Source organism: Rhipicephalus microplus, chromosome X (assembly GCF_043290135.1).
Source record: "Rhipicephalus microplus isolate Deutch F79 chromosome X, USDA_Rmic, whole genome shotgun sequence".
In the NCBI taxonomy this organism is placed as follows: domain Eukaryota; kingdom Metazoa; phylum Arthropoda; class Arachnida; order Ixodida; family Ixodidae; genus Rhipicephalus; species Rhipicephalus microplus.
Genome location: NC_134710.1, coordinates 5,076,523 through 5,101,344, shown reverse-complemented (window position 1 = coordinate 5,101,344; position 24,822 = coordinate 5,076,523). Strand labels below are relative to the sequence as shown.

Below are 24,822 nucleotides of genomic sequence, written 5' to 3'. Positions count from 1 at the left end.
TTCTTGTAGGCGTAAACTCCATCTGGCGAGACGTCCTGTCTGGTCTTTCTTGTTTGTTAATCATCAGAGTGGTGATCCGTAACGACGCTGATTGGTCTCTCGTAAATGTAGCTCCGAATTTTCATGTGGCCCACTCTATGCCAGGCATTCCTTCTTTGTTGTAGCAGAATTCACCTCTGTTTACGCTAAGAATCAGCTGGCGTTAGTGATCGCTCATTCTTCGCCGTTCTGTTTTTGCACAAAGACAGCGCCCAGCCCAATACTGCTGACATAGCGGCGTGAATCTCTGTTTTAGCGTTATCATAAAAGTGCGCTAGCACAGGTGGTTATTGTAGGTTCACTGCGGCGATGCTGGCCACACAAACCGGACGTCATCTTGTTAAGGCGTGTGAACGGCTCGGCAATTTTAGAGAAACCTTTGACAAAATGACTATAGTATGCGCGCAGCCCCAAGAAACTTCGGACATCGTTTCTGTCACGGGGCTGCGGGAATTTGCGAATAGCAGAAGTCTTGTCCGGGTCTAGCAGAACTCCTGCGTTACTGATAGCATGGCCAAGAAACGGCAGCTCACTGTAATCAGTATTTTCTCTTTTTAGTGTCAATCCAGAAGCTATTATAGCGCCGAGTACTGCCTATAGTCGCCGAAGATGTTCCTCGAAGTTGGGCGCGTAAAGTACAACGCTGTCAAGGTACACCAAACAAGTTTGCCACTTTTGCCCAGCTAGCACTGCATCTAAGACACGCTGCAAAGTGGCGGGGGGGGGGGGAATAAATGCCAAATGGCGTATCCTTGAATTGGCACGACCTGTCAGCTGTGATAAAGCAGTGTTCTCTCGATTCTTGTCATCTACCACGCTCTGCCAGTATCGAGTTTTTAGATCTATACATTAAATGTACTTTGCATGGCACATCCGATCTAGTGCATCGTCCATTCGCAGAAGATAATAGACGTCCTTCTTTGTTATTTTGTTGAGCTGGCAATAGTCCGCGTGGAACCTACCATCTTTTTTCGGCACCAGCACGACGGGAACAGACCATGAAATTTTAGACGGCTAGATCATGTCATCTGGGAGCTTTTCTTTGACTTTTTGCTGATAGCATCACGCTGTCTCATGAACGCACGGTATGAGAACTGGCGTATCTGTTGTGCTGTTTAGTCTGTAATGATGCGATATTTTGCAAGCACTGTTTGAGAGACCTTTGACGATAAGGCAAAACTATCCTGGTAGGTAATGAGCAGAGATTGAAGACGTTCTCGGGGTAGCAAAAAATTTACATCGAAACACACATTTGCTGTTCAAGGTTCCTACTCTTCGAGCGTGAAGACATTGGGGATGTCTGTAACGGTCTGAAATATTGCTACAATGGTGTCTTGATTGAGACGCCGGTATTTGGACCGGAAGTTTGTGATTATGACGTTACATTTCCCGTCGGATAAGTGAGTGACGCCTCTTGCCACAGAAATGCACTGATTGAGGAGTAAGCTGCGGTGAGCCTCGACTACGCCATCAAGTTCCGTAGAATTGGCGTTGCTCACAAGAGCTAGAACACCTGAAAATTGTGGTAGTGTCAACTTGTCATTGAGGATTGCAAGTAAGATGCATATAGGACCATTCTGATCTTCGTTAAGGGCGTTGTCGGCTGCGAGGATAAGTGTTCCTGCATCTAGGTCAATGGCGGCTTTGTTTGCTTGAAGTAAGTCGAGAATGACTTCACGAGAGCTCTGATCTAATAGGACATAGGCAACTGGGTACACGCGATCTCGAAGTGTCGTTCTAGCCGTGCACCTTTTATTTGCACCACCAGACGACCACCAGCTGTTCTGGTTTGTGGACAATACCATGTTGTTGAGGCCTTTTTTCAGTCTAGCTGCAAATTCAGTGCTCCGGACGAAATAATTGGTGCCAGTGTCGACGAGTGCAGATATGTTCTGGTTGTCTAAGAGCATTTGCAGATCTGAAGAATGTGGCCTCACGTTGCAGGTGCGGCGTTGTCTGTAGTCACGGCCTCGTCGACTTTGACGTATTGCCTTCCAAACAAAGGATACATCGTGTATGCCTGTTGAAGGTACGCTTAGTAGATTTTCCTGTATTATGCGAGGCGCTTCAGCAGTCAGACGAGCAGCAACTGAGCCTCCATCAGTTGCTGTCTTCAGTTTCACATACGTGCATCGGCTCGGAGATCTACCCCGTTCTGCTTCACATAGCCAGTTTTTTTATCGAAGGTATTCGCTCCTGTGTTCATGTTGCCTTTGAGGTTTTTTCGGAGTAGCGACAATATTTTTGCATTCGCACGTTCAACAAGACCATTCGTTTCGGGCACGTAAGGCACGGTCAAACTGTGATCGATGCTCTTCTCCGTGAAGTAGCGTGTAGCAGCGCGTGAAGTGAAGACCCTGTCGTTGTCTGTCACCACTCTTTTGGCGTTCCAAATGTGAATACGATGTCTTCATTAAGGAAGCGTAGAACGTGTTCTGTCTACTTGTCTGGTATGGCACGTGTGACGACGAATGTCGTCGTGACATCGACTGCCGTTATGAAGTATTTGTTGGGGTCTTCGGTATTAATTGTGCCAACGTGGTAATTTTCGCAGTATAGTGAAAAAGCAGAACCACCTCGACGATGTTATTCACACGTGTTCAGCTTATGCTATTATTGGTACAGAAACGTGGCGGAATCCTGACATTGAAACCACCGAACTGCATATATCTAACAGGTTTTCTATGTCGCGCAAAGGCAGAGTCTGCGGAAAGGGAGGGGGGCGTGCTTAGCGCTGTAAAAAACATATTCGATCACAGCCTATTCTCATTGACAGCCCTCTAGAAACCGCATGGGTCGTATGCTATTTGAACCATGTAACGCTTGTCAAAGGTACTTGTTATGGACCCCCTAATTATCATAACAACTTTGTTTGACAGCTTACCGATGTCATTGCTTACATTCAAAGCAAAGTTGATGCGCATATTCTAATGGCTGGTGATTTTAACTACCCCAGTATAAATTGGCTATCTTCACAATCAAGCGATACTGGTAAAACTCGTGAATGTCAATATTTCATTGACATGTTGTCATTTTTTCAAATTACGCAACTGCTACATGCGCCTACACGCGTGGATTCGATTCTTGACTTGTTGATTACAACGCATGCCAACAAAGTTACTGCAGCTGTCCTGGAACAGATCAGCGACCACAAAGTCATTCACTGTGTGATTAAAACAATGGTGAAAAAAACCAAAGTCCCGTACTAAAGAGATTCACGACTTTTCTAATGTCGACCTAGATAAGGCAGAAAGCGAACTGAAAAAAATTCTACGCACAGCTTCTGTTAACATATGCTGATCGATCTGTTCACGAAAACGGGAGGTCGTTTCGGAATCATGTGAAAAGGCTGCAGGAAATACAAGTTTCAAAAAGGCTTACCGTTGAAACTAAAGACAAACAATAGTTCACTAGAGATGTGAAGCGTTCTCTGAATAAGAAAAAGCGCTTGTACGCTAAAGCTCATCGCACCAAAGGAGACGACGATTGGACTAAATACTTTAGCATGCATGATGAACACCTGTAAGCAAATTATCAAAGATGCAAAAGATAAGTTTTTTGACACGAGCATGCCCAGCTTCCTAAGAGACAACCCAAAGAAATTTTGGAAAGTGATATCTCCTGAGCCTTCGAAGGAATTGCCCCACCAATGTTCGCCAGATGGTTCTCCCTTGAGCGCGTGTGATTTGTCGCAAGCTTTCAATTCATACTTTTGTAGTGTTTTTGTGAAAGAAAAAGCCCTTAACACTAAATGGATGAGCAATATTGCTGCACCAGATTGTGACACTTCTCCAATGTCTCACATAAATATAACACCTAATAGAGTTGAAAAAGCTATCGATCGTTTGCCATCTTACTCAATTGATTGATTTGTGGGGTTTAACGTCCCAAAACCATCATATGATTATGAGAGACGCCGTAGTAGGGGGCTCCGGAAATTTTGACCACCTGGGGTTCTTTAACGTGCACCCAAATCTGAGTACATGGGCCTACAACATTTCCGCCTCCATCGGAAATGCAGCCGCCACAGCCGGGATTTGATCCCGCGACCTGCGGGTCAGCAGCCGAGTACCTTAGCCACTAGACCACCATGGCGGGGCCCATCCTACTCAAGTCCTGGTCCCGATGATATTAGCACAAAATTGCTGAAACTCACTAAAGTTTACTAAGCTGTTATACTTGCACTCCTTTTTCAACAATGAATAAAAACTACCGAAATTGCTGATGACTGGAAACTTGCTCATGTAGTACCGATATTTAAAAAGGGTGATAAGAATGAATTGGCAAATTATTGCCCTATATCATTAACATCTATCGCTTGCAAATCATTTGAACATATTCTGTCCTCTCAGATAATAAAATACATGGCTGAAAATATTATTCTATTTTCCAGCCAACATGGTTTTCAACGGGGACGCTCTTTCAAGACACAGCTTTTGGAACTACCGAAATTCATACCAATTCGCATGAACTAACGCAAACGTATGCAGTCTTCATTGACTTTGAAAAAGCTTTTGACGGGGTAGGTCACCTGCGTTTGATACATAAAATGAAGACTTCTCAAATAGTCACACATGTAATTGATTGGGTTCAAGAGTATTTGCATGATAGGCGTCAAGCGGTCTTGATTGAGAGTGTTGTTTCCGACTTCAGACCTGTCGTGTCCGGTGTACCCCAGCGTTCAGTTTTGGGACGAACCTTGTTCTTAATTTTTATTAACAATATTCACATAGGGGTAAACTCAATAATTCGTCTATTTGCTGACGATTGCGTTATTTATCGTGTTGTTTCTGGACAAAACGATTGTGATGAACTAAATAATGACTTGCGGAAATTGGGTGAGTGGTGTCAGGACTGGCAGATGAGTATTAACATTAGGAAAACAAAACCTATATGTTTTACTACTAGCAAATTATTACTATTGAAAACCTACACAGTAATGAGATCATTGATGCAGTTGAGCCACTAAATAATTAGGGGTTTATTTAACTTCAAATTTGACCGGGAACACATATGTTGACTGGGTATTGCGTAAATCAATCCGAACTCTTGGTTTTCTTCGACGCACACTCCGCCAAGCTAATAAAGACACGAAAATTCTTGCCTACAACTCATTAGTCCGATCTCAACTAGAGTGCTGTTCAGTTATTTGGAGCTCTTACCAATCATACCTCATTAAAAGGCTAGAATCATTACAAAACAAAGCGGCCAGGTTTATCACCTCTGATTATTTTCCCTATTCAAGTGCATCTAAAATCAAACAGAGCCTTGACCTTGCAACACTACAATGCAGACGAAAGGTGTCTCGTTTAGTTTTCTTCCATTAGTATATTATAACCTTTCACCTTTTGCTGCCTCAATGATAACGACACCAAATGCAAACTTTCCACGCGTGGATCACTCCTTGAAATTTCGTCAACCATTCGCCCGTACTGATCTACTTCGTTTTTCCTATCTTCATTTGGCTATTCAGGAGTGGAATCAATCTCCGAGATTTATTGCTGAAGAAATAAAAGCTGACAAATATTCAGAAATGCTTAAACAGTCCTTATTGCCATACACAATTCACTGAAAATATCAACCACACTCTTACAAATTCTGAGACATCTTAATTTCGTCAAAGGGTATTCCAGTCCATAACAGCAATCATCTAACGTATTAGTACATATACGTCCGAATCACTGTATAGTTTTTTTGTTAATACTTCTACTTTCTGCCTGCCTTGTCCACATTTGTATGTAAATTGTGCATAATTTTTGTTCCGCAAGTGCTTTATAAACGTTTTCTTTTGTCTTTCATTGATTTTTTTCATATTTATGGATAAGTCGTACGTATGTTGTTTAGCAGTTCTTTTCTTTCGTGAGTACTTTTTGTTCTCTAGCATATTCTTGACGAACTGCACATGCATGTATATATTCACTAATGATTGAAAACTGCCATTTTTCTTGTTTTTAGGTAAGGTGTTCTGTAAAAACCTAACTTGCCCCCCCCCCCCCCCCCCATGTATTGCCTTCGGGCCTTTAGGGTAAATAAAATGAAGAAAAAAGTAATGGTGTCGAATGGCGCCTGAATTGGCGTACGGGGGTTCAGCGAGCCGATTTGCGCTCCTGTCTAGGCGTTATATCTTTGGTACGTTTGGCGCCCACGCACGTAGGCTTCGAGGTCGCATTTAATGTCACGCCAAATGTAACGTTGTTGGACTTTTCGGAGTGTTCGAGAGGTATCCTCATGACCATCTTTGTTGTGATGTGACGTCAGAACTGATTGTTTTAGGCATTCTGGCACCACGATGCGGTGTTTCTTTCTGGCTATGTCGGTGGTGACGTGTAGAAGTCTGCCTTGCACCATCCTGTAGGGGGTCGTCCTTGGTATTCTCTTGCCCAGCCGCGGTGGTCTAGTGGCTAAGGTACTCGGCTGCTGACCCGCAGGTCGCGGGATCGGATCCCAGCTGCGGCGGCTGCATGTTCGATGGAGGCGAAAATGCTGTAGGCTCATGTGCTCAGATTTGGGTGCACGTTAAAGAACGCCAGGTGGTCGAAATTTCCGAAGACCTCCAGTACGGCGTCTCTCATAATCAAATGGTGGTTTTGGGACGTTAAGCTTTATGTATCAACTAATGCCTTCGTGATTTTTTGCCGTCCCGTAGTAAAAAATTTGGTATATTTGAAACTAGCAAAACGGCCACAAGTGCATCATGAGCGTGGCACGTAGTCGTATTGTTAAACGACACGCATCTTATGATTGTCATGTTTGCACCAGTCACATACCTTTGTCAGTCATTGCTGCCCCGTAATACAAAATTCTGTATATGCTAAGCTAGCAAAACGGCCGCCAGCGCATAATGAACGTGGTATGTTGTCATGTTTTACATGACATGCATGTCATGATTATCATGTTTGGGCGTGTCATATACCTTCACCGTCCGTTCACTTCATGTAATACCAAATTTGCTATATGTGAAGCTGGTGAATTGGCCGCAAGCGCACCATAAGCGTCGCACGCATCTCATGATTATCATGTTTGCACCAGTCACATACCTCAGTCATCCATTCACGTCCCGTAATGCCTAATTTCGTTTATGAAGCTAGTGAAACGGCCGCGAGCACGTCATGAGCGTGGCATGAAGTCATTGTGGTACATGACATGCATATCATGAATATTATGTTTGCACCAGTTACATACCTTCGTCATTTGTTCACGTCCCGTAATACCAAATTTGTTATCAGTGAAGCTGGCGACAGGGACGTGAAGACATCATGAGTGTGGCATGTAGTTACATGACAGGCATGTCGTGATTTCTATGTTAGGGCTCTTGCTTGTATTCGCCATGCAGTCATGTCATACCATACCAGTTTTGCAACATGTCGTGTGAACGAAACCCCCACAAGAGCAGCAAGAGCATGAAATGTACCTCAAGAGTAATGACACTCATGACATACAAGTAATGGTTTTCATTTTATGACTAGTCAGAACATGAAATGCTCGTCATACACTCATGTTGTACCACACCAATATTGGTATCGATGTGATTAAGGAAACGGCCAGGAGAGCTAAGGGTCGTAGGTGGCTAGATGGATAGATAGATACGTAGATAGATAGATAGATAGATAGATAGATAGATAGATAGATAGATAGATAGATAGATAGATAGATAGATAGATAGATAGATAGATAGATAGATAGATAGATAGATAGATAGATAGATAGATAGATAGATAGATAGATAGATAGATAGATAGATAGATAGATAGATAGATAGATAGATAGATAGATAGATAGATAGATAGATAGATAGATAGATAGATATTCGCTAAAAAATGCTTCTCATTCAAAAAAGCAACGTGCACGTGTCGCCTTGTTTCGTTTGCGGCCACGACGGTAGCCTTTGTTTATGTTCACGCTGGCTGTCCCAGCGTTCGGTTTCGCAATGTTCGGGCAGGTTCGAGTTGTCTTGGGTTCCATACACACGTGACCACGACGTTGTTTTCTGTCCCTACCGGAACTAGCTGGCTGAACCTCTGGTCAGCGCTGGCTGCCAGAGAGGGGTCTGAAAATTGAAGATTCCCAGCGGTGCATCCGCATGGGAAAAAGGGGCGTCACCCCTTTCTATTCGCCTAAAAGGGAGGGGCACAAATTTTGCCCCATGCATTGACTTAGTGGGGGGTTCTGCGATGAACTTTGCCGCCATCCCCCCTCACGGGGAACCCTGCGCACACCTATGAGTGGGGCCGCTTATGAAACTTTTGCGCTTTATTCTTTTGGTTATTCTTGCTGGTGGTGTAACAGCAGGCCACGTCACGTGACATGTTTCTAACGAATCATATCAAAACCTAGCATACCATACCAAAGCCTAGCAAATTATACTAAAGCTAGGCTCTGCGTTAACGCGTTAGCAAGAAACGAACACTAACTCCTTTGCACGTTCCCTGCATCAGTGAATAAGGCTCATCTGTGAGGCGATGAATCGGATTCGTTCTCATGAGACGTGAAGTTTCGTGTAGTGAAACATGTAGCGACTCGCGCTTACAATTATAGCTTGCAGAGTACACATAACAGCTTCGCGAGATTTTCTGTGGCCACGTGGTTAGTTACATGTTAGCGTCTGACCTTTGCAGTTGAAACTCACCTTCTTTTACGTGCATGTAGCGTTCTTCAGTGACACTGTAGTGCATGAATCCCATAATAATCGTTGTACGCGGAAAGTCGCACAGGCTTCCGATTTTCAAACATGGCCAATGCTGTGCCTCTTTCTTTATGCGTTTCAATATAGATGGCAGCACACTGCAAGCAACTCGTATGTGAACGGGTATTAGAGCGAAATGTTCACCGCGCCCGGATAAAGTCGGTGCTGTCGAAATATCTCCGTGGAGAGAATTCCTCAGATTGCTTTCAGCGGTTATGATGAAAGAAACCATCCTGACAGCCTGGGTTTTCACTGGACGTAGAAGGTTGTCAACGCACCGAGAGTGACAGCGAGCACGAAGGATCAGCTGCTAACTCACGAGGACAGAGTTTCACTTCACGCCCTGTCGTGAAGTGAAACTTGTTTTGGTTGTGTATTCATGTATTGTGCATAAACACAACCAAAGTTTTCTGTTTTCTGCACACGATTACGCAATCCATCGTTGATGCACGGTCGATCAGCTGGCACCAGCGCCCTTTGAAGGGCGGCAAAAAATGAGGTAGCGAACATTTAGCTATAGACATCGTTTGGGAAAGTATTTTTGTCCGATATACATTCATTTAATAATAAAGTTTTCATCCGGTGAAAGCGGCATGGGACGTGCGTCCTACCTTTTCCTATGCGAGTGCTCGGGTTGACCCTTTTTGTGCAGTCATCTTGCATTGCAAGTTGGGCCACCTATAGCCCGTGGACACTGCGAATTCTCGCTGCGCATCTCGTACACGCGCATCTTAACCATCTGGTACTGTCACTTGCTCTTTTTTTTTCGGCCTTCGCAGATGCGACGAGCACGTGCCTTGCAGAGCGGAAGGATCTTTAGAGGTCTCAATCGAATTCACCCTTCCTTTGCGCATTTCTGTCACTTACGCCGAGTTAGAGAAGTAAACTTTATTCAGTGTCCCAATAGGCTTCCCGCGATTATGTGCCACATGTGTGATTGACGTCATTCAGGGCTAAGCGACAGAACCGAGGTGTCTCTAAAGCGTCTTCCGCGGGGTCACAGCGACGCCATTGGCAGCAGGGTACGAAACGTGGATTTTTTTTTTTACTTTTATTCGAGGCACGCCCGCACCGTATAAGAATGACTGTCGACCTCTTTAGCGTGTGATGGGGCTTTTGTAGTGCACCACAGCGAAAACATCACTCTTTTCTGTTATCTCTGTTGCAGGTTGCGTGAATGAGCTCAAGGCCAGGGGTAAGGAAGCCCACATTTGTGACGGCATCGTCGACTGCCCAGATTTCTCGGATGAAACAGCTTGCGGTGAGCACCAGACAGCAAATGACGTGCATCTACTAGAGTGAGCAAATATACTGAGAGGTGTGGTGGTTGCTGTTGACTTCATTTAACATATGAAAATTATGCCATGTTTAGGTTTCACATAATCAAAAATCACAGCTTTGCCCCAAAGGGAAAGCAATGAACGCGATAGCAACAAATGGAAGGGTCACACGCCGAGTGGCAAGCAAATCGAAACGTGCCCCACGGTTCTCACGCACAAATGACGCACGAAACCTACTCACAGGTACAAATGAACGCGAATAAACGTGTGCGCCCGGTAATTACAACAGAAACGTTCTAGTGAAAGCCAATGCCAGCCAAGACGTACGATCGTCCCCAACGCGAGATAAGGGTGCTCGAGCGAGTGTCCACCTTCTCCACTCTGAGGGGCAAAGTACGCGTGGGAGATGAGAAGGTGCGCCACCACGAGCTTATTGCGTCATCTTGCTGGTAATGCTGAAACCGCGATAGTTGCACCCCCCCCCCCTAGATGTCCATCATCAGCGGTGAGTAGTAGATATAAATAGCTTGCCCCGTTTGAGCCTTGAAGGACGTGCTCTTCAATGGCTCAGTCGTTAACACCTCGGATTCACGACTCAGAGGTGCCACGTTCGATTCGCGCGCTGGAGCCTTTTTCAAAATGTTTATTTCTTCCATTTTCAAATATATATATATATATATATATATATATATATATATATATATATATATATATGCGGTGAGTGACGGCGATGCCCATGCCTACGTACGGCAAAATGCAGCGGAAAGGGTCCACGTAAGTGCTATCGCAATAATAGTCTAAGCCATGGGCTTATTACGTGTCAAAATTATATCATCATGACGTGTGCCATCACTGTAGCAACATCTTGTGGCCGTCAAGTTTTAGCACTGTGGCCTGTGCCATGTGCACCGTACGAAACTTCGTGTTTGAGCAAATTAAACTTGCATTGGAGCCTTTCGCCATCGATCGCTTTTCTCCGGAAATGCGTCCCGGTGGCCAAGGGCGTCCCTTGTTCAAACTTATAGATTTTGTATCTTATCGGTAACTAAATGCATTCGCATTCAGTTAAATATATATAAACACGGAAGTGGCATGCTTTTTATGTCATTCCGCTACAACAGTCAATGATGGTGTGGTGATGATGATGTGTGCTGTTTTATGGCGCAAGAGATAATTTATGGCCAAATAGCTCCAGGTTCTGGGGCAAGAGATGCGAATAATGGTTAGGATAGCTGGCTGTTTAAGGACATTAAAATTCCTCGCGCTAACGCGGGTTAAAAACTATGGAGCATCTCGCCGAAAGGAATCCTGATGTGATGTGCAGCAGCAGCGGTGCGCACGGTATTAACCCGATTGACATGGGTGTCACTGCGAGTGCTGCAAGAACGATTTGAAGCGGAGCTTGGTGTAGCTTTCACTCGAGTAAAAGTTAGTTTGAAACCCAAAGACCCGGTGGGGTGGGATGCGTTGTAGACGTTCGTGCTCGGCTTCCTTCACTTGTGTCTCGTCGGTGTTACCGGCGCGCAGTCTGTATTCTCGAACGTGATCGGTCTTATTGACGCACACCTGGTCGGTGTCACTGGTCTTCCACTGCCGACGCTTGCGTTCGGCTTTTCTGGCTCGCGCCTCGTCGGTGTTGAGGTCGCCATTCACGAACGCGATCGGCTTCGTTAACCCTCGCAACGCCGGCGCCGACCGGGAAAGGTACGCGCACACTAGTGGGAAGCATGCCGCGATGCCGTCCCTCTCGTCGGTGTGATCTCGTGGCAAGCAGCAGCGCGCTGTCCACATTGTCGTTCCACAAGGTTCTCAAGGTGCGCGTAGTGCGTGCACCGGTCGGCTCGCGGCTTCTTCTCGCCGACAGATGAAGACAGGTGGCGCGGGCGAGATGATGCCCACGTGAGGAGTGTGCTCGGGCGTTGCAAGCTGTGGAGAGGGGTAAGTGATCAAACGTTGTGAGTGATGGAGAGGGTTAAGTGGGATGGATAATACGCGGCGAGCGGCGACAGGCTAGGGTAATAGTGACATGAACGCGCGCGCACTGGGAGGGAACCTGTTACCTACTTGGCACCACCGCAACGTCTGCGGTCAGGGGAGCATGGTGCGGACGAAGGGACAGCGTGACACAGGCTACTCAAATAGCTGCTTTGCATCTAAAACATAGAAGTATTAAAATCATGACAGTGACGTGAGACATGTGCAGCGAGAATGAATGGCGAAAGGTCTTAATAAACCCATGGCTGAGATGTAGCCACCGCAGCAGCGACCAGCAGCGACCTACGGAACGCCCGAGTATATGACGTGAAAAGTACATATGTCTCTTGAACATTCCAACAAGGATTTGTGTGTAGAAAGTTGTTCCCTACCGACAAACATTGCAGGGCCAAGTTAGAAGTGCTGTTGGTAGAGTAATGAAACGCGTTGTTTCTTTAGCGTGTCTAATTCTTTGCACTGGATCAAAAGGTGAAGCACTGTTACTGCTTCGCCACATCTCTCACACAATAGTGGATCACCACCACACTGCAGGTAATAATGTGTAGTGAATGTATGTACTGTCCGTAGTCTTGTAAATGTTACTTCTGTGCGTCGTGATTTTCATAATGGCGGCCAATAACCAAGTAGCGGCCTGATAGCATGCAATTTATTATTTATGCCTCTGGACCACGTGCTCTGCTTGAAGGCTCTGAGCTTTTGTTTCAGAAAAGGCTTCAAGACAAGCGCAGGGATGTCTACTTATGTACTGGCAGCTGTTTTGTTGCCGGTTGCAGCTAAGTGGTGCGCCAAACCATTTCCTTGTATCTCGAGGTGCCCTGGCACCCAGCAGACTACTACTTTTGTAATGAGTGTGTACACTGTGCACGCGACTGAGTAATGGGAGATAAGAATGTGGTTTCTTCGCCTTCTGAGTGATTTGAGGGCTTTCACCACGCTCAAGGAAGCTTTTAGATTACTGCATTAAGTAATTTTAGTTGTTTTATGTGTTTAACAGACGCCAGTATAGCATATAGCTGCTGTAAAATTGTTGGTATTCGGAGGCAGAATACCGGCATCTAAAAAAGATGGACTGGCTGCTGCATAGAAGAAGGAAGTTCGAGTTTCTGAAGCATCGGTATAAAATTCTGGGCATGAGTACTTTTGCTGCAGTTCTAGGAAATGTGTTCGGATATGTGCAATGGTCGCGAGCTTGGTACTTAAAGATATATCGCAGCCTATCAGCTGCCACTGTCAAGGCGAGACATAGGCAGCAGGAGCAGCCAAACCGTGTTCAAGAAGCTGCACGCCCGTCTCTTCGGCTGGACCCCCCCCCCCCCCGCGAAGTGCGTAGGGCTAGTTGTTCGATGGCAGGGTGGTTAATAAATAGGACAAATTATTATTATTAGTGTAGTGTGCTGGAAGTTCTTTGTTTGCATTCATCGTGTGCAAGTACACAAAAGATTGTAGAATCTTTGGAGATAGAGCGACCACTCGTTTGAGTCAACGCACAGGCTTCGTAGGGGCTAGTGCGAAAACCACACGTGGAAAGACGAATGCCTAGGTGATGAACAGGGTCGAGCCTGTTTAAAGCCGTTGGTGTGGCAGACTGATATGGAACTAGGCGTGTCCGTATGAACCTTCCATACAAACTGATCGAACACTTTTTGTCACTACCCCAGGTAGAGTGCGACAAGACTTTTAGAATGTTCGTCATTTTTAAGGATATGTTTTTAAATGATTTATGTGTTGTATAAAGGTTAGCTCGGTGTCAGAAATATAGGCTTAAGATTTTATGTTCAGTGTGTATAGAAGAACGCTGGCCATGTAGTTCCGTACCAGGCTCAATGAATGCCCCTGCTTCTAGAGAATAAAACACGCGTGCTTTTTGTGCATTTAGTAACCTTTTTTTGTCTGCCCATTTGGAAATACTAACAGCAAAGTTTGCTTCGACCAAGCTGTTCATGCTTGGAAAGTTATAGGAGGCCAAGAGAGATGTGTGCTTGGGAAGTGTGACAAGCCTACCATTGGCCAAGCAAAGTTAGGCCGTGCCTGGCAAATTGTTCGAAATACCCCTTTTTATGGTTGGCACTGTTGTGGAATGCCATGCAATAACCAAGAATGCTCTTGGCGTGGGAGCCAAGCATTTTTTTCCGATGTAATTTCTGGCGCATATATTGCACTTTTTTCGTCTATGTTTAAATAAGATGTTCAGCTACCACTTTCTAGACTTTTTCAGCCCCTCCCCCCACTTCCCACCAAGATAAGTCACAAAGCAAATATTTCTGGTGTTTTCGGTTTATGTAATACAGAATATATAAAAGGCAATATGCCATTTTTTATTCTTTCCTGATTTTTTGTTGTTTCAAAGTGTTGCTTGGGCTTCTTTTGGAGCTTCCTATCATATTGGCATGCCTTCTTTGCATAGGTGCACATTCCTGATCTGAAGCGTCCGAAACAGCTGCACAAGTTTTGAACCGGGTAGGTCTTTCACCTGTAAAGTAAGAAAATAAATCACCAGCTTCCCTTCTTTAAAAAAACAGTCACTTAGGCGATCGCTTTCACCAATTTTCAACAAACACACAGCACGAACATTTCTTGAGAGGCTAATTGTTTATGCATGATTATGAGGATGACAGCACCTGCAGGGACCTGTACAGACAAAGAAAATGTTTGCTGCTCAGCATGGCACGTTTCTTCTGTACTTTGAACTACAAGTTTGTTACTAGAGTAACATGCATAGTCATGCAAGAACACATCAATACAAAAGAAAATATGAAGAAAAGCAACTTTTAAAAAATCTAATCCTCGCACCCTTTTCAGAACATATAACATTGAGAAAAGGTAGTTTTTCACTGACGGCACCATGGAAGCAGCATTTATGAACGAGCACTGTATAGTGTTTTTTTTTTCTTGTGTGTACACACCCTTACATTGATGAACATTGCTGAGCTAGTCAATGCACCTCTATTTACTAAAGTGACTTCGTTATTCAGCCTCTATTGACAGTCCTGCTACATCACTGTGCAGCTGACCATTAACGACTAAACCGGTTATAGACTCTGGTTCTCAAGTCCTACAAATCGGAAAACTGATACAACAGAAAATAATATACAACAATTGAAAAGGTGAACATGTGGCACAGTCAAACGGTTTCAATGCCCATTTTCGCTCCAGATGGCACAAGTTGACTCAATTCAGGCAGGAAGCATATGTAAACTAAAAAAAATGTATCTGTAGGTCAAGTTTCCAAACAAACATCAGTGATGCAGTATGTGCAATATTCTGGTCTTGGGGAAACATTTTTAAAGAACGGCAACCAAAATCGACCACATGGGGAAGACTATGTAGCGAAAATTCATAAAGAGGGTGTTGCCAATAAAACTTGCTAAGGTTAAAGCTTGGGCGAGTTGGTTCACATAGTAATAAAAAACCACAGCGTGAAAACGGCAGGAAAGAAAAGGAGGAGACAGGACAGAGCGCTGACTTGCAACTAATCTTTATTTAGGAATGTGAACACATTTATATCATGGCAAGCAAAACGCACGTAACTACTACAATATCAAAAAATTTGCCCTATGCGTATCACCACTCTATCTCACATCGCACGTGTTTATCGCAAATATAAAAAATTCAATCTCTTTCTGAGAGGGGGCTATAGACGCCCTACTGTGGGATTAGGTTTGTGTAATAACGGCGACTCAAATACTCGTTGCCGAAAAGGACGAAGACATTTGCACGAGGGTGAAAATATTTTTATGACACAAGAAATGACGTAGGAGTTAGCGGTAATGAAACGATGCAAAAAGACTACAATGACGAGCACTGTTATCAATTGACCTAATGCAGTTCCCCACTACATTATCTAAAGCTGGCAAGATTTCACCGTGTGCGGGTAGAAGGCTGCTTGGTCGACGAGTCGCTGCGTGGACAGACCAGGCGTGCTTGAAATCCAGCAGAATTGATGTCGTGTAGAGAACTCGCTTCAGGGCCAACGGCAGCCCCAGGTCTTGAATGTGCCCGGGTCCCAGCACAAGAAACCGGCGCCGGCTACCGGAACACCAACTGAAGCGAACGACTCATGAGCCGACAGCAGGCGGTGGTCTGCTTCGGGACCAAGACTCGACGAGCACCTCAACCTGTGAATGCTTCTCCGTCACGTGATTATGATGACGATTATGCCTCCACTATGGCTCTTGCCCACTCAGGGGTATTGTCCAAGAATTGAGGATATCAAATTTAAGGCATTTCAAATTATACATAGTCCTAACATAAGGAGAATAGAGCACACGTAAATACAGAAAAAGTGCAATAATTCCTTTTTGCCATTTCGACCAGGCAAAATAATGTATATCTTGAATTTCTCCGAACCACGTTTTCTTCCTCCACTTCTCTCTCTGCCTGTCCGGCTTGGCTTTTGATCACCATCTCGTCTCCAGCCTGTCTTGTCGTCGTCTTCACTGATGCACCACGCAGCACAAATCGAGAACCACCGCTCACCACATGATAGTACCGTGCACTACATGACGCCTACAAACACATTTTTTTTAAGGCGTGCAATTTCATCCGCTTCATTTATTTTCTTTGTTTTTTTCTTTCTTTGTACCTGGCAAGTACTTTATTTGCGCGAAACTTCGGTGTGCAGCCACAATCCCTACAGTGGATGCCAATGTGGCTGCAAATAGTGTTTTCACATTAAACTCGTGCTCCTTCAACCTGATATATATGCGCATTTTCCTGTTTGTCACGCGTATGTTTTTCCACAAGACAACGGGATTGAATACACTACACTTTCCGCGCATTGTACGAAGCTATGCTTAATATTTATTGCGTAGAGCTGCTGCTTGCTTGCGGGATTGCTTAGTTCCGCACACCTGAACGACAGCTTGCTCGCTGCGCAGAGTAGCACTCGGACGTTGGCATGCTTCTCTATTTTTTTCAAGTTATGGGCGATCCCATACATATCCATCTATTACTGTAAACTTCTGGTTTTTGTTGCAATCCGTTACTAATTGACGCTCCTGGGTATTCGTTAGCTTTTTTAGAAAAGATTCTGCGACGGAAATCAACAGATGTAGGGGATAACCTGCTGTCTAGAGGCGTTCTAGCTGTTAGCTGAAGCTCTATGAAGTTAAGTGGCAACGCGTCTTCCTTAGGGCGCTAATAAACATGTTGTAGAAACAGATCTCTTCACCAACTTAAAAAGGCACGAATCAAAAGGTAGCAATGATTTGCTGGTGCAAGTACACAAATCCGCAAGCAAGCCGAAGCTCCGCGCAATAAATCATAAACCTATCTTCATAAAATGCGCGGAAAATGTTGTGTATTCGATCCCGCTGTCCTGTGGAAAGAAATAAGTCGGCCAAACAGGAAGGCGCATAAATATAGGGATTAGAGGAGCGTGAGTTTAATGTGAAAAAGACTTTTTGCGTCCACCTTGGGATGCACTGTAGGGATTGTGGCTCCACAGCGAAGTTTCGCGACACCAAGTACCTTGCCAGGCACAAGAAAATAAAAACAAGAGAAATGTTTGAAGCTGTTAAAATTGCACGCCTTGAAAACAAATACGTTAGTAGAGAGTGTATAACTCTCTCGCAGAAAGAGATTGATTTCTTATTTTTAAGGTGAACACGTGCGTTGTGAGACAGAGTGATGATATGGTTATAGCGACATCGTTGATACTGTGGCAGTCCCATGTGTTTTGCCTGCCATGATATAAATGCGTTCGCATTCCTAAACAAAAATTAGTTGTAATTCTGCGCCCTGTTCTATCTCCTGTTTTTATTTCTTGTGGTTTTCGCGTTGTGTTTATGCCAATACAAAAAGAAACAAATTCGTTTTCTGTTTATGCTTACCAAGTGGAAGCCACTTTACATTCTGCCAAACTTTAATATGCAAAATTGTTCTCAGTGGCCCAACAGTACTTCTTTGTCACCACTTTAGATAAAATATGCTGGATGTCCTTGTATATGGCGTATTCAGCACTGCTGACACTTTCTAGGAACGAAGAAGCTCATCTCTGCAGCAAAAACAGCAATACATAAGTTAGAACGTTGGTTAGAAATGTTACACATGTGTAAACGCTTTGCTTGTAGCGCCAACAGAAAGATGATCTCACCGTAACAAAGCAGCATCAGTTCATCAAAATATGTATTTTACATTCTACGCAGTACTTGCGAGGGCAGACAAAAAAAGCTAGGCGTTCATTGCAGCAAACTGTAAATAAAATTCACCAACCCAGTAAGCATTTAGGACCGATTCTGTTCTTCTAAACAGCATTTCTTGCGTACATTTCATAGTCTATCTTGCACTATTGTAACAATCGTGAGTTTTTCTGTAACCTATATATAGCTGAACTATTCGCACTCACACTATGCAAGAAAATAGAACGGATATAAGTTACGAATAATGCATTTGGCTGATGACAGCTCATTTACGACAGATTATGCAATAGAAAATCAGAAGAAATCAATATCAATAAATGAAATCCTCAAGAAGCTGAAGCTGAAAATTCATCAAAATAATAGTTCAAAAGTTTAATTCTCCTAAAGTAGACCGAATAAGGCCGATGGACCTTATTGTGTCAAAGCAGCCCGTAAATGAGAAAAGAACACAGGCGTGGTTGAGTTTCGAAGGTAGATGATTCTATGACTTTTTCACACTCGGCACCAGCATTCATATCTATTTTACCTTTAAGTATGACTGCATGCACAATTTTACAACTTAGAATTAATTAAAGCACCAGCATTGATCCAAATCGCATGGTGCGTTAGCGAGATGCACTCGTCATCAGCTACAGCCACTCCCGCCAGAAGCGAACAGGAAATCGCCGCGCACCGCGCGTCAGCCAGCAAATACAGCCGCCGGCTGGGCGACGGTGATTTCAACCGGGCTGGGACGTTTCACTTAATTTCAAGTTCCATGTTTTCCCGAAAAACAATGAATCGCTCATAAAAACAATACGGGAATAGAATCGGTGCTTTAACACTGCACAGAAGAACGTTTAGAATATGTCTGGCTTTTGCTTTTAACATGACAAAACTACGCCATGTGCAATCTCGCCAACTGAGGGAAGCTTGGACTATGCGAGGAGCCATGCGTTTACGCCGTCTTAAACCTGGCAAGCCAAGCAGCGTATGGCACTGAGAGAACAAGGGCTAATACAGTATTGTCCCAAGCACGAAGAGCTTGGCCACTGATGATTTACCATGCTTGGTCCAAGAAAATTGTACTGGTATGGTAATTCATCAGTGGACAGAAATAATGTCTTTCTCGTGCGTCCTCATGTTGCGGTAGCACACTAAGCTGTGTAGTTTCCCATTCATTTGTGTTCATCAGCTTTCTACAACCAGGCATTGCTAGCCCACAATTATTGCGAATATATAAAGTGCATCTTGGCCGTCGCCTTGAAGTTCTGAGTTGCGATAACACCTCTCTATAGACGTCAGACTCCGCCCAGGTGGCGCTGCAAAAAAACGTCGCCACCTGCGCTCTCATCGCCGCGCTGATCATAACTGAGTAGTGCAAAAAGAGCCGTCCGCTAGCGAACATGCATGGACAGTTCTCTTTCGTTGGTGTCGAGGCACAGTCTGCTTAAAATCAAGGACCTGGGAAGTTTTTTCCATCAATCTAACCTCGCTTCAGAAAAACAGGAAGCTCATCAAAGCGAACTGCGGCTGCACAACAAGAGATGTTTCATTTATTTCGGCGGTCTGCAACTTGCAATTTAAGTGAAAGCGAATATTGCATGAAATCGAGTTCCAGTCGAGCAGTCCAACTTGCGTTTTTTAACGCCTAATTGCATTAAACTTGGGCATGCACAAGTTGCTAAAGCGATCCAGTGCACACACGAGCATTCTATGTTATGATCAGTGCGAATGACCCCGGAAATTTTCGCCTTTGCAATTGCATTCTCCGTACATCTCTCGCTTTCGGTGCTTGTGATTGTTTCATTATAAATCCTAGAATGCTCTGTTGAAGGTTGTTTTTCGTTTTTGTACACTGAAAATGGGAAGAAGCACACGTGACCACTCTCTCGGTGTATAACGAATGGCGAAACGGATGAGCTCCCACAATCGCGGAGATCCATGGCAAGAAAAACCTGATTGTGGTCGTGACCAAAATTTTGCATCTTCTGGTTCAAGGTGGAAACTATAACCTTGAAAGCAAACGTGCGCAATTCTATGTGGTTGTAGCCACCTCAGATTATCGGTGGTCATGGCGTGTACGATATGATTATCGCGCGAGTCATCAGTCTGCAGTTGCACGGGGCACACTGCGGCTAGAGGCTCTGTTGCTCTTCATAATCAGTTACCACGGTTCTCTGTCAAGGCTACTCAAAACAGTAACAAGAGACCTATATTATCACACTTCATCATGCCATGGCTGTAGAGAACGCGAGTAATTCGCTCCGCCAACACGTTTGCAGCAGCCCGCATCCAGTGCTCTCACCGTTCTGCTTCACAACAGCTCCAGAAATCCGTAAACCTGAAGTCATTCACGTTTATAGCAATTCATCCGCAACTACCGACTGTAGTCTTTCTTCGTAGAGTGCAGAGATGTTGTGCCTGCTCTTGTTCCTGCCGTCGTTCTGGTAAGTGAATCAGCAAGCACGTCATGGTGGCTCGGTGACGCGTCCTACTACCGAAAAGAAATTAGTAGCTCTTCTGAGTATTTAAGGCGCAAAAACACCTAGTACTTAGCTCAATTGTTCTTTGCCACTCGCTAGAAGCACCTGGTTGCGCAGCAAACTGTGCAAGTGGATCGGGCTGGCACTACCCAAAGCTGCACCGACCGGTGGCGCTACGTGTCTGCGAAACTCCAGAGTCTGATGTCTATGGGCAAACAATCCAATTCCATTGTTGAGCATGTTGAAACTAATATATACCTAGGCGTCACCTTATCATCTGACCTTTCCTGGAACGCCCACATCAACATCATATCAACCGCGAACAGATCCCTCCGGCTATCTAAAGCGTCACTTGCGTCACGCACCGCAAGACGTAAAACTTCTCGCGTACAAATCCCTCATCCAATCTAAACTATAATGCGCAGGGCTTATCTGGAACCCGCACCAGGCATACTTAATTAACGATCTGGAACATGTACAAAATCGTGCCACTACGTTCATTCATTCGTCATACTCAGATGATATTGCTACGTAGCGGACATATGAGGGGTCAGAAGACGACAATGAGGAAGTGGTCTGTCGATTGTGCGTGCTGTCCTCCATCTTAGTCGATGCTATACGCATCAGTTTCAATATAGATTCTAAATAGACACGCCTCGTGTCATTTTTACGTAACATCTTTGTGGTGGACGCGTTGGGTACTTCCTTGTCTTAATCACGAAGCTCCGCAACGGCCGCATCATCATAGCTCCAACCATGTCACCGGTTGAACAACCATCGTCTTCACCACCTGCCCTTTCCGTGACTTCTACGTACGTCGTTCTACCTCCTGCTCGTGATCCCGGTGTCTTTTCCGGTCAGGATGGCGTTGACGTCGACGAACGGGTTAGCGCAAGCTATGGGTGGGACCCGACTCCTATGCTTGCCAATGTGCTTTTTTACCTCGACGCCCCACCGCGGGTGTGGTTCGAGACGCACGAAGCGGAGATTACAAGATGGGACTTCTTTAAAGAGAAGATCCGCAACCTTTTTGGCGACACCGTTGGGCGGCAGATCGCAGCGCGGAATCAACTGGCGGCTCGTGCGCAGACGTCGACGGAGTCGTACGTCGCGTACATTCACGACGTCATCGCCATATGCCATCAGATTGACGAGCACATGAGTGAGTCTGAGAAAGTGGCCCATATGCTAAAAAGCATAGCAGACGACGCCTTTAGTCTTCTAGTATACAACAACGTTGCCACCGTCGACGCCATCATTAAAGAGTGCCGGTGGTTCGAAGAAGCCGAGAGCCGCCGTATTACTCAGTGATTCACCCAGCTGCCCCACACAGCCGCAACCTCTTCGTGTGAAGCCGCCCGCCAGTCCCCCACGTATGACTACGTCACGCGCATTGTTCGTCGGGAAATCGAAGCCGCCTGTCCGGCTCCTCTTCAGCCACCCGTTTTCGCCACGCTCGCCTCTGACCAACAACAGCCATCAGTGGCGTTAATACAAGCTGTGGTGAGGCAGGAGTTTGCGAACCTCGGCCTTCCATCAGCATGTCCCTTGACTCGCCCTGAAGTCCCGTCTCACTCCCCAGGACACGCTGGCCGTTTACCTCCAACAATGCCTTTCCGTAACCCTTCGGAATGGCGAACACCTGACGACCGCCCTATTTGTTTTTCCTGACACCAGCCTGGGCACGTTTCTCGCTATTGCCGCCGCCATTGGTCAAACCAACCACGTGAGACCATCTCTCCTCGGCGCACATACACTCGACGACCCCTCGACGTTCAGTCGCTACCCTCTTCAATTTCTATTCATCGTCATCTTACGAGCCTTCCACCGACGCCCTTTTGCCCGGTCGCCGCTACACTCACGCCCCTGCGTCCGGTCGCCGCAGCTGCCGCTCCCCGTCGCCGCTACGTTGCCAATTCCGCTCTCCGCGACCTCGGCGCTTTTCCTCGCCGAGCTTCTCTGGACTACCACAACAGAAAAACTAGATATTACTGCTTATAGGGGTGAAGCTGCAATACCAGTGACGGCCGAAAATCCTCTACTGACGCTTCCCTCGCACCACAGTCTGCTTTAAGTACAAGTCGACTATGTTACTGTGACCGCCCTCATTGACACAGGTGCTCACCTGTCTATTGTGAGCGCTTCTCTACGCCGCCGCTTGCAAAAGATTATGACGCCTTCTACGACGCAGGCAATACGTGTTGCCGATGGCGGTACTGTACCAGTAATCTGAATGTGCACTGCTCGTGTCAGCATTGCCGGTCGTCCCGCCGTGGTCCTTTTTGCCGTGCTAGCCTGCTGCCCTCATGACCTCATACTTGGCTTTGATTTCCTTTCGGCACACTCGGCCTTAATTGATTATTTGTCTGGTACCCTCAGCCTCGATCTTCCAATATTAGCCGGCTACTCTGCAAAGCCCACCAGCCGCTTAAGCCCAATTACTTTCGTTCACCTGCAACCTCGAGCCGTCACGTACGTGTCTTTGTCATCGACCCCTCCCGTTCCTGACGATGATTATATCGTTACGCCGATTACTGATGTTCGGCTGACACGAATTGTTACTGTGCCCCATACCATCGCGACCATAGCGGATAACTGTGTGTTCCTTCCACTCCTTAACTTTGGTTCCACCCCTAAAGTGTTGCCCTGCCAGATGTCTCTAGCCCAGCTAACTGCCATAACAGAGGATGATGCCAGTGTTGTCGCTGTATCAGCTCCTGATCGAAGCGCAGTCTCACGGTCACCCATCTCAGACGATGCTACTTTTCAAAACATGATTGGATCGGAGCTTTCGCCTCACCAGGCCAACGTTCTCTGCCAGGTTTTGGCCTCATGCAGTGACATTTTCGACACTGACGATCGTACCTTGGGCCTCACTAAAATTGTCACTCACCGAATCAATACTGGTGACTGTGCGCCCATTCACCGTCGGACGTACCACGTGTCAGCGTCCGAGCGAGAAGTGATTCAGAAAGAAATGGCCGAAATGCTTACGAAAAACGTAATCAAACCATCATCGAGCCCTTGGGCATCTCCCGTGGCATTAGTAAAGAATAAAGACGGCTCATTTCGTTTCTGTGTTGATTATCGCCACCTCAACAGTATTAACAAAAAACGTCTCTAGCCTCTACCACGCATTGACGATGCCCTCGATTGCCTCCATGGCACCACCTTCTTTTCATCTCTCGACCTCCGATCTGGCTGCTGGCAAATTGCTGTAGATTACATGGACCGAGAAAAGAGCGCCTTTGTTACCCCTGATGGTCTTTACCTATTCAAGGTCATGCACTTCGGTCTCTGCAACACTCCAGCGACCTTTGAGAGTCTGATGGACACGCTCCTACAAAGATTTAAATGGTCGAAATGTTTGTATTACCTTGACGACGTGATCATTTTTTCACCTGCCTTCGCAACCCACCTTGAACGCCTTTCGACCATTCTGTCCATATTTCTACGGGCCCGCCTGCAGCTCAATTCCTCCAAGTGCCACTTCGGTCTTCGTCATATTACCGTGTTGGGTCACCTTGTTGACGCTGCTGGCGTACGACTAGACCCGGTGAAAGTACGCGCTCTAACAAACTTCCCCGTCCCATGCTCTGTCCATGATAATCGCAGTTTCGTGCGCCTCTGCTCCTACTTTCGCCGGTTCGTGAAAAACTTTGCGGCACTCGCACGGCCACTCACCGACCTTCTCAAACAAGACGTCCCATTTTTTGGGGCCCTCTTCAAGCTGACGCCTTCTCTCAGCTAATCATCGCTCTAATGACACCTCCTATTCTTGCACATTTCGACCACGATGCTTCTACGGAAGTGCGAACAGACGCGAGTGGTCACAGAATCGGTGCAGTTTTGACGCTAATTCGGCGGGGCAACGACCGTGTAATCGCGTATGCAAGCCGTCTGCTTTCAAAGTGTGAACGCATTTACTATATAACAGAACGGGAATGTCTCGCCCTTGTCTGGGTGGTTTCGACATTCCGTCCTTACTTGTATGGCCGCCCTTTCCGTGCCATGTTGGCTTTCTTCTCTGAAGGTCCCCACTGGACGACTTGGCCGTTGGGCATTACGCCTACGGGAGTAATCCTACTCGGTTGCTTATAAGTCTGGTGTCACACCGGTCCCGTTAATTAGGGAGGCGATCGCCGGGCTAATTCCAAGGGCCGAAGAATTGGCCCCTCGAACCGCACCACGAAATCGTGGACAATTTAGAAGTGGTCCTT

General features: G+C 45.8%; 1 protein-coding gene across 3 annotated transcripts in view; it reads left to right on the top strand.

The window, feature by feature from the left end:
* LOC119175633 (uncharacterized) overlaps positions 1 to 24,822 on the top strand; it is a 237,041-nt gene that overhangs the window by 141,430 nt on the left and 70,789 nt on the right. For all 3 annotated transcript variants that reach the window (XM_075881728.1, XM_037426540.2, XM_037426539.2), the window contains one exon: positions 9,891 to 9,983. In XM_075881728.1, coding sequence (XP_075737843.1) covers positions 9,891 to 9,983 — 93 coding nt within the window. The remainder of the gene's footprint in view (positions 1 to 9,890; positions 9,984 to 24,822) is intronic.